The following is a 12,358-nucleotide window of genomic DNA, read 5'->3' as shown; positions in this document are numbered from 1 at the left end:
GGAGGAGAGGGAGAGAGGGAGAGGGAGAGGGAGGAGGAGAGAGAATACTCTTCCAAGTTGGTCCTAGTTCCCTAACATTCTAATCTCTTCCAATACTGTCATCAAATAATAAATTTCTCAGGGAAATTATTCATATATAGAACATCCTTAACTAAGTATTTTCTCATCTATGACTGGATATACCAGCCCAAAGGCAAGCCTTTATCACATGAATCTAGTAAGGACAGTTTATATCCAAACCTTTTTTTTTTAATTCAATGATTAAAACCTCTGACATCATTTTAAATATTGAAGACCTTTATTGACTTTTGCCTAAAATGAAACAATGATTCACACATGATGCAGAGTAGCAGGAAGGTGGCTGCATCCACTTGGTACATTTGGCATATAAGATCATCAGTGGTCTATGACAGAGACACTGTGTGTCTACCACTTGCTGTTCTGAAAGAGGCAACCATAGATAGTCACACAATTTACATAAGGTTTGTCTGACTCAGGAGCCCAAACTTATAACAAAAGCAATTCTTAAACTTCTTTCATCTTAGAAACCCCTTGTAAACCCAAGAGGCCTATAGATACCTTTTAGAAAAAATGATTTTGAGATACAATTAGTAAAATAAAAATATATATTAGAATTCAATTATTGCAATATTTTACTTTAAAATGACAATATTGAGATATTTTGCTTTAAAATGATAATATTAGACCCCAACCATATATAATTTATTTTTATATAATTGTTTTCCTTTTTAAAAATTAGATATTTTCTTTATTGACATTTCAAATATCACCTTTTCTGGTTTCCCCTCCTAAAACCCCCTATCCACTCTCCCTCCCCCTGCTCACCAACCCACCCATATCCAAACCTTAACATACAAGATACACCACTAGAGTGTAGTAGAACTACAGGATGGCAAGAGATACAAAGGGATAACTCAGTGCATGTGTTTTCACAGGCTTCGAGATAAATATTATTTTCCATACTCCCTAAACTGATATAGCCTAATAATAAGATACTGAAATCTCTATCTATCAATTTTAGGTGCTTATTAAGAGTCTACCTTATTGTTATTGCTCAGTAATAATGAGTACACACTGAAGACAGACTGGAAGTTCAATGTGGTATATATCTACTGTTTTCAAGTTAGAGTAGATGAATAAAATTAGTCAAAAAACTTTAATGCATATAGTCCATCAGTATGCTATGCATTGGAAAGATTCCAGTCAAGTATTTCATTTTCAGTTACTTCTAATCTCCTTGGCTGCTTCCTTCTGATTCCAATTAGAATGTTTTCATCAGAAAGTGTGAACTCATTCAGTGCGTTTGACTGTCAGAGTTAGACACACTACATAGCTGCAATCAACTCATCATTTAAAAATATAGGCTCACTTTTTAATTATCTCAAAATGTATTTGCTATGGTTTTAAAAGAACACAAAATAAGCATTGAAAAAATATAAGTAAACTTATCTGTCTGTTACCTAGTTGAATGGACAGAAGTGGAATTGCTGGAATACTATTATCTGAATCTATAACTGATGCAACAAGAGGACTATGAAGAACCCATGCTTCTATACTATGGAAATTCTATTCCTCTGCTTTTGTGATTCATAAATGCAAATCAGTCTTTAAAATATTCCTGAACAATTTGTCTAGGCTACAGATTTCTGAGCAGAGGAAGTTGAGTGGAGTAGTAAGGAATTTCTAGACAAAATACAAGGACAAAAGATGAAAATATAACTACTTTACTTACTCCCAACCCCAGTTCACAAAGCAAAATACTACAATACAAAATTGAAATATAAAAATTATAACAAATTCTTCTCCAGAATGATAGCATTACGGAATTACACTTTCTAAAAATGGGTAATGAAAATTTAAAATGTTCCAACTGACAATTACATTGAAATGACATGTAGTTTAGAAAGTGTCATTATTGGAGTTTCTCCAGAGCTGACTCATTCCCCATTCACCTCTTTATAAACAAAAATATGCCATTTGTCATTTATTTTACTTGTAAGCCTACCTTGTTACTATCATAATAGAGAGAAAAATAAATGTCAAAGGTAAAATAGAAATAAAATTGGAATTGTTACTCTTAAGTTCTAGAACAGCCACATATCCTTCCACTACACTTGAAAAAATAGATTGTGTACATAAGTGCTTACTGAAGAATATTATCCCAGTTGATGAGAGAAAGATTAACATGAAATTGATTTTCAGAGCCACAAAGACCAACAGAGACTTGTACATTCTCAATAACCAGTATCTTAAAGGGTATAGTAGATACTTCTTGTAGACAATGTGCTCAAAGATGAATTATTATTCAGCTCCACCAAAAGAAAATTAGCAATACTGGCTGCTTCTTTCCTTTTAAAAAGTTTATTTAAAAACAAGAATAGGACCCGGAAAGTAGGGAGATAGTGAACTGCTTTCCTCAGAGGGTGGGCTCAGAAACTGGGGCATGCAGATTTATAGATAGGAGCCAGAGAAGAGCAGTGGCAGGGAGAAGACCAAGAAAAATTTAATTGTTCCATCAAAGCAAATATTTCACTTAATGGTTTTTAATTCAAAATATTAGACAAAATACCCTGATAAAATCTTTGAGGGACTCTCAAACTTCCTTCTGAAGATTTACATGCCAAGCCTTTAACACCTGCAAAGCTTTAGCATTCTTATCTCCCAAACATCCACACAACAGCCTACTGAGCTCTAAGAACTAAATAGACTTTCCTGGCTAGAGTTCAGATACTACCACAATCTCCTTCCAAACACAGGATCGGGTCTGTCACAACATTACTCTACTTATGATATCAGATAATATCTGAACTAGGGTTTCCTGGAAATGAAGTGTTTCTTCTATCTTATAGCCTGTCTGTTGTTCTAGGTAATCATATATTCTGAAGCATAAGCCATGGAGGCACAGTCATTAGTGGCTTGGTCTCCATGGCTTTCTCAGCCTGCCTTTTTATAGCACTCAGAACTACCTAACAAGTTGTGGCACTCTCCACAATGAGCTGGGCCCAATCATATTCATCATCCATCGATCAATTGTAGTTTTCTGTGATAATCTCCATTTGCTGGAAAAAGTGGTGGTAGCTATACTTATCTTTGACTATAAAGATAAGTCTTAAAATATAATAAAGGAATTATGGAGGTTCTAACAAAGTGGTAGCTACAGATTCCTTTCTAAGATCCATGACTTCACTAGCCAAGTGAAGCTGCCTGGTTTTCTAATACCAGGCATAATTTCTCTCCTGTTGAATGGGCCTTAAGTCCAATTAGACAAAGTGTTGCTTGGAATCAACATATGAGTGTCTCTTATTGCACCTTTTTGCATATCTTGCCATGCTGCAATTGTTGGGGTTCATATATGCTGCAGTTAGGGTAGAACTGTTTAATTCTTTCCTTCCCTTAGTAGTTTGTATAGTTTTTTCTAGAATTATGAACACTAGACTCCAGAAATGATGTTGTCAGTTCATCAGAGTTTTGTGTCCTAAGTGTACAGTCTTCAGCAATAGAGGCCCACTGACAACCTCTGAGAAGCAACAAAAATCTATATTATTTTGTGAGTCAATTGGACAACTTTGATCAACCATTTGGAAGGAGATTTTTGATGCCTGGTACTGGAGCTTTTGTTAGTCTGTGGCTTTTATTGAAAGCATCATCAGTACAAGTGTCTAACTTCATTTAAGACACACCTACTTATATAAATATAAGTGCACATGTACATACATGTATATATACATATACTCATAATCTTATATGTATGTATCTAGCAGATTATAAATATATGTATGTTAGTATATATATATATGTGTGTGTGTGTATAGGCATGTATATAATACTTATATACATATACATACATACATACATATATACATACATACATACATGTATGTAAAAATAATAAGGGAAAAGAAGTTAACATGAGAGTAAGGGTCACTGGAGGGATCCAGGGTAGGTTAGCTAGAAGTATCTGGAGGATGAAAAGGTATCGGATAGAATGATGTAAACCTATTTCAGTTAAAAACCCTTTAAAAGGGATCAATCAAAAACTGCACCACGGGTTTGCCCACAGGCCAGTTTTGGGGGCTAGGTTCTCATTTAGGATTCTTCCTTACACAATGACTCTAGCTTGTTTCCTGCTGACATAAAACTATTTATCAACCTAATTTTCTACTGTTACTGTTTTTTGAGATCTGTCTCTGTAACCCCAGCCTACGAAAAGACAATAAAAGTGCTTTTTATATTCCACATAATTTTATAGACTTCATATCACTTAAGCATAATTTAGGTATACATTAAGGTGTAATTGAAGCATGTTTGAAATTTTAATAATATCTCTTAAGGATTTCTTCTTCCTATTAAATGGAATGGGAATTGTTATTGGAAACTTATTGAGCTTAAGTATTATAATCCTGGAATCACTCAGTATTATATCTTTTAATTACCTTCCCTTTATTAATAGTTCTTTAAATAATATATCACACATTCTGCTTTTTCAGTATTATTTAATTATTCTACCTCAATGATATTTTAAAGACATCTGAATTATATGTATATTCTCTAAAATAACAATAGAATTATGGTACTTAATGAATCAATTCTATATAAAGTGAGAGAAAATGGTCAGTATAATTAAGGTTTGAAATCACTAAGGTAGAGTACATCTATATTTCCTAGAAATTATTCAGTTTCTTTCAGCAATTTTTGTAATTTCCCTTATGAGAAACTTTCATACACATATCAGTATATGGTATATATGGATGGATCTCATATTCTATTACATTCCTATATTCATTCAGCTTTTCCATGCTCCACAGATTCCTTTGGTCTAAAGAGATACTTAAATTTCTCTTTCTTTGTTGCCTAGACAATTCTCTGGTTTTTGCTCCCAGAGACATCATTGTGCAATCACTGATTTCTTTTATCTCTTTTCAGAAGTATGTATATGCAAAAGTAATGCAGTATAGAGTGCAAACCCACTGTTGTCTTCCCTGAGAATTCCTTACTCTACCTTTCTCAGATGACTTTATTTGTAGCAGTACCTCCAAGTTTATAGCAAAACTTTTAAGAACTTATAAATTCTATAATATTTCTGCCATCTTCCTGATGCTAAAGTGTGGGAAAAATTATTGTACCACTGTAATTGAAGTCTTCTAATTAATGATGAAACACTTCCCATAGTGAGAATTGATGCTAGTGTGAAGTACTGTAGTATGAAGTGTGTATATATATACATATATATATATACATATATGTGTAATTTTTTGCTCAATGCTTGATTAATAGAATCATCAAGCTCTATTTACTAGATACAGATTTTATGTGGATCCCATCCTAGTGACTTTGACTTTGGGTCTGAGATAGTGTTTGAACAAGGCAAATTTTTAGTTTTATCATTGGGAATGTCTACAAATAATTTTCCCAGGATGGGGGGTAATTTAGGTAGAAAGAGGCACCTACATTGTTATATCCAGATTGCGGGGTGCCCATCCACCAGCGACTATCAAGAATCTAACTTGAATTCAAAAGCTCAACCTTCGACCTTTCAACACATTCCAACTGAATGGATGGTCTGTAATGTACTGAGCTGGTATAAGCCTTGGCTTTTTATCATGGTTGTAGCAGTAAGGGACTTTCCAACTTGGCAGTTATATAGTAGGTTGATATTTGCTTGGTACACTTCTATTGGCTAGTAATGAGTTCAGCTTAGTATTAATAATAGTTGTTAGCTTAATCAATCTATTTGAGACATTAAGTACTTTTCCTTTAAGAACTGATTGGTTATTGAAAGTAGTGGAGTGTGGTTGGCTGTTTAGGGCAACCATGGTTGTTGCCAACATGACATGATTCTTGGGAAAAGTTGGGGTTTCTCTAGTAGTTGAGTTTATTCTAAGGGCAAGTTAATCATAAAATGGAGTATGAAAGCAAAATGGGGTTTATAATATTAAATTTGGTCCTTTATAAATGTGAATGTCACAGTCCAGGGACTTGGGCCCTGGAGAGTATAAAGCAGGGGAAAGCAAGTTGAACACCAGTATTCACCTATTTGCTTCTAAATAATAGAAGCATTGTGATGAGCTGCTATGCCTTCCTACAGAATGTCTTCCTTGCCATGATGGAGTGTGAACCCAAAATAGACTTTCCATTTTTTTCCTTGAAGTGTGTTGTCAGATGTTTTGACACAAGGAGGAAAGGCAACTAATACAAAAAAGAGGTACCAGGAATTGAGTATTATTACTGTGATAAAATTTGTGTTGTATGTTTCTGGGACTTCTTTGAGGAATGCATATGGAAAGTTTTGCAGCTGTGGTCATGAGAGTTCCTAGAATTCTATAAGCAGAATTTAGTGCCCACTCTCTTCAGAGTTTGGAGGAACAGAAAACTAACAGAAATGGTAACACTAGAGGCCTAACCCCTGAGATTACAGAGAACAAGCCTTTACTGGGAACTCAGATACAGGCCATTAGAGTCATGTTCTGGCAAAAAGTTTTGTCTTAATCTTCATTGTCCTGAACTGATTGTGCTGGTTAATATTTATTATCAACAAGAGTAGATCAAGGATTTCTTAGAATACAAGCCTTTACACTTGTCTGTGTGTGCTTTCCTAGAGTGGCTTAATGGAAGTTTAAAAACCCATTATTGATTGGATATTGTAATTCCATGATCTGAGATTCTGGGTTGCATACAAAGGATAAGGCAAACTGAACACCAGCATTCATTGCTCTGTGTGTGTGTGTGTGTGTGTGTGTGTGTGTGTGTGTAGATAGATAGATAGATAGATAGATAGATAGATAGATAGATAGATAGATAGATTGATTGATAGGCAGATAGAAAATGACCAGATACCTCATGCCTCTGGCACTCCATCTTCCCTATCATGCAATGTACACTCATAAGGTGTATCAAATAAACCCTTCCTTAACTATCCAAATTGATTTTATAAGAGGTTTTATCACACTAACAAGAAATACAAGTAGTATATCTGTTACATCTTATAATATATGCATATACAATACATACATATAGTACATACAATTGTGGGATATTTTAATTGATTCACAAGACTACATCATTTGCTTATATGGTTTTCATATGTCATAGCTGAAGTTCAAATATTTGAAATTAAATCTACATGGTCTTATGTAAATATCAATTGTCCTGGAACTCAACTTTGTAGACCAGGCTGACCTCGAACTCAAAAATCTGCCACCTCTACCTCCCAAGTGCTGGGATTAAAGGTGTGTGCCACCACCACCCAGTGGAGATCTATTTTTTCAAATTAATTTAAAATAATAATTCTAATACCATAATATAAAAATAAATTTAAACTGCTTTTGAGAAAACTCAAAAATCACTAATTCAAACTAGAATTAAACTAACCATATAATTTCATTAGGGAGATTTTCCATGCCTGGAGCGGCTGACATAATTTTATGTCACAATGCTACTTTTTTGTCTCATTCTGATCTTCTTCAGTATATATATTCATTTTAAAACCATGATTTAAATTAATTAAACAAGGTGTGTTAAAGGATAAATAAAAATAATGTTTATACAGAGATCCATATTCTAGAGGAATTTTTTAATTTCCAAAATAAATTATGTAAATTGCTCATTACCAAGGTTCATTTCTCAGTCATTAATTGAATTCTAGTATTATTAGCATATTTCATTATTGACTAATGTGTGTCAAATACTGTATTAGAATTCTGTAGACTGTAACACAGTCTTTAAACAATAAAGTAGGGAAACAATACAAACCACTAAGCACAGCTCTGCTGCTGGCACAGGTTGGCTTCTGAGCACTCATAGTAGGCAGGCATGAAGTATAGAAGAGAAATATAGACGGTATTTTTCTTTATATTTTTTTTCAGAAAAAAAGTGCATTTAAGTTCTAGCATAAGAATTCCTTCTGTAAACTATTTAAGAAGCACTAACTGAATATAAAGTCCTGTTTTACTGTTGTACTTCTTTGTTAGAATAGAGAAATTACTTTAACTTTCTGATGCTTATGCTTCTCCTTTATTTAATTAAAAGCAATAATCCTTCATTAGGATATTATGAGAATAGAGAGTGTTTGGTTTTATTAAAATGCTTAGCCAGGAGCGGAGCTGCATTCAGAATAGATATTTACTATTTAATTTTCTAAATTGTGCCTAAATCACTTTGCTTTTCATTACCAATTGGAGTTTAAAGTTTACACTGCGCATTTTTGGAATACAGAGTAACACCCCTCATCAAATGCATATTGTCACTTTCAGCTCACTTATTTTAGAAGTCTGAAAACATAAGCTTTCTTGATAATCTCAGGTGTGGCTCTATAACTCAGCTTTTCATGAGTGTAACAAACATCAGACACTAATAACAAGAAAGAGGAAAAAAGATTCAGTATCTGGCCCCATTGTTTCTAGACCCATAGATAGTGAAAACATGAAGGAAGATGGTAAAGGAGAAAGGAAGTGGCTCACCTAGGGCTCTCCATAGACCCAGGCAGGGAAGTAGCAAAGGACAAAACATACCCTTCAAATTCAGGAGCACAGTGACCTACTCACTCCCCAAAGCACCCAGCTCCTAATAACCCTTTGTTTATGGGCACTGCTGACGAATTTGACACCCTCATGATCCAATCACTTGGATTGGAATTCTGCCAGCTGAGATCCAAGCTTTCAGTATATTAACCTCTCCAGGAATACTTTCTATCCCTAATTTAATGAAGTTTGAGGAGTTGATCTACATGTATCTTGAAAGAAAAACATCTCCTTAGCTAGGCTTTCAGTTTATAATTGTTATTGAATTTATAATATCTTGATTTTTTTTTTTGAGACAGGGTTTCTGTGTGTAGCCCTGGCTGTCCTGGAACTCACTCTGTACACCAGGCTGGCCTTGAACTCAGAAATCGAATCCTCCTGCCTCTGCCTCCCAAGCGCTTGGATTAAAGGCGTGCATCACCACTATCTTGATCTTTAAGAACTTAAGTCAGTCCAAATCAGTGATCAAGGTCAATATTATCACCACATTGTTCATTAAAAATATCTAAGTTTATTTTCCAGTACAAGGGAAAGGCAATGTTAAATTATAACCATCGTTAGAACACAACTTCATGAGCTTCTACAAAGAACAGTGAAATCTTAAAATTACTGATTTACACTCTGCATATGTAGATACGACATGTGAGAACTGTATAAATTCTCATTGAAATTTATGTTTCTATGGCTTATTTCTCTCATATGAATTTGAACTCAGCATCTATAAAGTGTTAAATCAGGAGTAAACATAGACTTTGTTATAGCATTTGCCATGCTATTCAAAGGTATCAAAATTTCATTAGAGTCTTAAACTTGAGCAAGTTTCTGTTGGTTTTATATATGTACAATCACAATCTTGGTAATATTTCTCCTTAGACTGCAGGGAATTGTTTGAATGTTTGTGTAAGACAGCATCTTGTAAAAATTCTAGCCTTGTACACATACCAGGAGGCATTAATATAGGTTGAACATCCCAAATTTGGGAGTCTAAATTCTGAAGTGGTTCAGTGTGTACAAAATTATGATCATGACTTTGATGCCATGAGAAGAAAATTTCACAACTGACTTCATGTGGCAGATTTAGGTCACAGCTCTATAAAAAAATTTTGTATATAATATATATAATACTTTAACTTTATATTATATTATTTTTAATGTATAAGTGTGAAAATAAAGTAATTTGAGTTTATCCTTGGGAGCAATATAAACCACTATGCTTACAGGTATAAAAATCTGAACATATTAGAAGCATAAAATGTTTCTCATCCTAAGCTGTTAGGAAAGACTATATCCACCCTGCAATAATTTTATGAGGGGATCATGGCCAGGACTCATCAATAACATGCAGCTAACAACGGACAAGTTATATACATACTGATGAACATGTAGCTGTACATGCATAATATATAATTATATACTTTGTATGATTATAAGGTTATTTTGAAACAGGATTGAGTAACCGCCCAGTTTTATTGATAATAAATTATTTTGTTACACTATTTAGAAGCAGAGTAGATATCAGAAAGAAAAGTAGAGTTTGGGACAATGTTGACATTATTTTTCCTAACAGACTGGCAAAGACATCACTTGTAGGTTTAATTGATTTCTAATTATCCAATTGTAATGTGGAACAAGTGCAAAAGGTCAAGTGGTCTCAGCACTCGAGCTTGTTTTCCCTGGGTATGCGCCTCAGTCAGGAACTGAATTAAGGTTGATGAGATGTGATGATCTGCTGTACATTGACATTGCAGTTAGACCACTGCAAGGATGTCTTAACGGAAGTCAAGCACACAAACGTGGGTTCTTTCATTACAGATAAAAAGACTTGTGGACCTCATGAATTCCAGTGTAAGAACAACAACTGTATTCCAGACCACTGGCGATGTGATAGCCAGAATGATTGCAGTGATAATTCTGATGAAGACAACTGCAGTAAGTGAATCTTGCCTAATGACCTTGCAAGCCTGACAGCCCATTCAATAAGCAGGACAGTACTTTTTTATTTCAGTTAAGGTGAAATTTGGACCCCTCTGTCCCGAAGCTCACATTTTTATACATATATTCACAATTGGACAGAATATTCAGAATAAATTGATCTGACTCTTAAAGGATAAAATGATTGGAGCGCTTACCCCAGGAGTTATTTTCTTTTAGCTCTCCGAATTGGTAATAGAGTATCATGAGGTTTAATGCAGCCCATTAGTATGCAAAGAAGAAAGCCCTTGATGCAAGTTCATACAATGAGCTGACTGATGTGCAGAGAGCACAACACATATCACGTTTAACGGATGCTATTCATTCCGTTTCTGCCTCAATCCTTTTACACTACAAATTCACTCAAGAGCATCTTTCAGTGAGTTATCATTTATCCTCTCTGGAATAGTGAACACCATCGGCATTCAGGATGCTTTTCACAGAAAATAGTATAACACTGATGGCATCTACTTGCTAAACTTTTAGGCAATAAATTTAATTCCAGTAATTATCCAAAACTCATTTTTATAACTGAGGCAGAGTGTCTGTCATATTGTTTTCACAACAAAATTCTTACCAATGTTTTTATATATAAGCAAAATTTAATATCAACATAGTTAAAATAAAAAACAAATAAAAAATAAATAAAATAAAAAAATAAATTATATTCATTAAATATTTATATATAGTATTTGAAGCAGATGGATAACAATATCTCCTCTTTATTACATTGCATTAATAGCATTCATTCACAGGAGGCAATAATGTAATTTACACAACAATACTTTATTTGAAGGAAGGCCTGTAGTTGGTGGAGTGAAAACCTTAGAGAATCTCTTGGATATTCAGCCTGCAAAATATACACTAATGTTTCAAATAATGGGGAAATGGGATTATGCCTAACAATCTAATCATTTGAAATATCTGAATGTGGGATCACCTGTAGATATTACTTTATATATGTAATCTCAGTTGATCGGGGTTTTTAAATATAGAGAAAATTGCATGGACTTATTAAGGATTTAGATTCATTTAATCAACACTTAAAACCACATTTGTACAGAAGGATCTTAGGTATATTCCAGTGACTGAAATAAATATCAGATGAGCTTATAGTGATACTAAAAAAAAAGAAAAAGAAATTTAAAATATAAGAATGTACATACCTGATGCACCAGATATTTCTTAGATTTGTTTGATGTGCTTAGTTTTAATCATATAGATTCCTTGAGCAAAGACTGTTTTGAAAGGTCCTGAAGACAAGAGGACAGGTGAAAAGTAACCTTTGAAATGGAACACTTAGTGAAGTTTCCCTATCTCCTTCCTTCTTCCCTTCTTTCCTGCTTGTAACTAGACATTGAACAAAGGGAATTGCACATTCTAGGGCAATTCTCTATTTCACTTTACATTTATTTTGAGTCAGAATTTCACTAAACTGGTCAAATTGGCTTTAAACTCACTTTGTTGTCCAAGCAGCCCTTGGATTTATGATCTTGCTGACTCACCATCAAAAGTACCTGTGATTTAAATCCTGTATCAGCAGGCTCTGCTAAGGTAGACCTTTGTTCACTAAGTTGTTGAAATTGTAAGAGAAATTAGATTATTGTCCTAATAAGAAATGGAAAAGAAAAAGAGGGGTTGAGATTATTTGCCTCTGTGTCAGCCGAGCTTCCCAAAGTAGATGAAAATTTGCTGAAAAAATTTGAAGCCAGTTTGTGGCAACAGAAAGGTGACAGGACTCTGATTTCCCTAGTCACTGACAACATGTCCATTAAGAAAGAGTAAAGGACTGTTTAGATCATTGATCTGATCTTGATTTAACTTTGGAACCTGGTATCTGTCAAGGAAAT

The 12,358-nt window shown here is 34.1% G+C and overlaps 1 protein-coding gene and 1 pseudogene across 7 annotated transcripts in view; one reads left to right on the top strand and one right to left on the bottom strand.

The window, feature by feature from the left end:
* Positions 1 to 12,358, bottom strand: part of LOC116090126 — a 1,191,078-nt pseudogene that overhangs the window by 448,173 nt on the left and 730,547 nt on the right.
* Lrp1b (LDL receptor related protein 1B) overlaps positions 1 to 12,358 on the top strand; it is a 1,939,581-nt gene that overhangs the window by 1,769,369 nt on the left and 157,854 nt on the right. For all 7 annotated transcript variants that reach the window (XM_031370139.1, XM_031370141.1, XM_031370138.1 and 4 more), the window contains one exon: positions 10,350 to 10,466. In XM_031370139.1, coding sequence (XP_031225999.1) covers positions 10,350 to 10,466 — 117 coding nt within the window. The remainder of the gene's footprint in view (positions 1 to 10,349; positions 10,467 to 12,358) is intronic.

This window comes from Mastomys coucha, unplaced genomic scaffold (assembly GCF_008632895.1).
Source record: "Mastomys coucha isolate ucsf_1 unplaced genomic scaffold, UCSF_Mcou_1 pScaffold15, whole genome shotgun sequence".
In the NCBI taxonomy this organism is placed as follows: Eukaryota; Metazoa; Chordata; class Mammalia; order Rodentia; family Muridae; genus Mastomys; species Mastomys coucha.
This window is presented reverse-complemented; position numbering and strand designations above follow the sequence as displayed.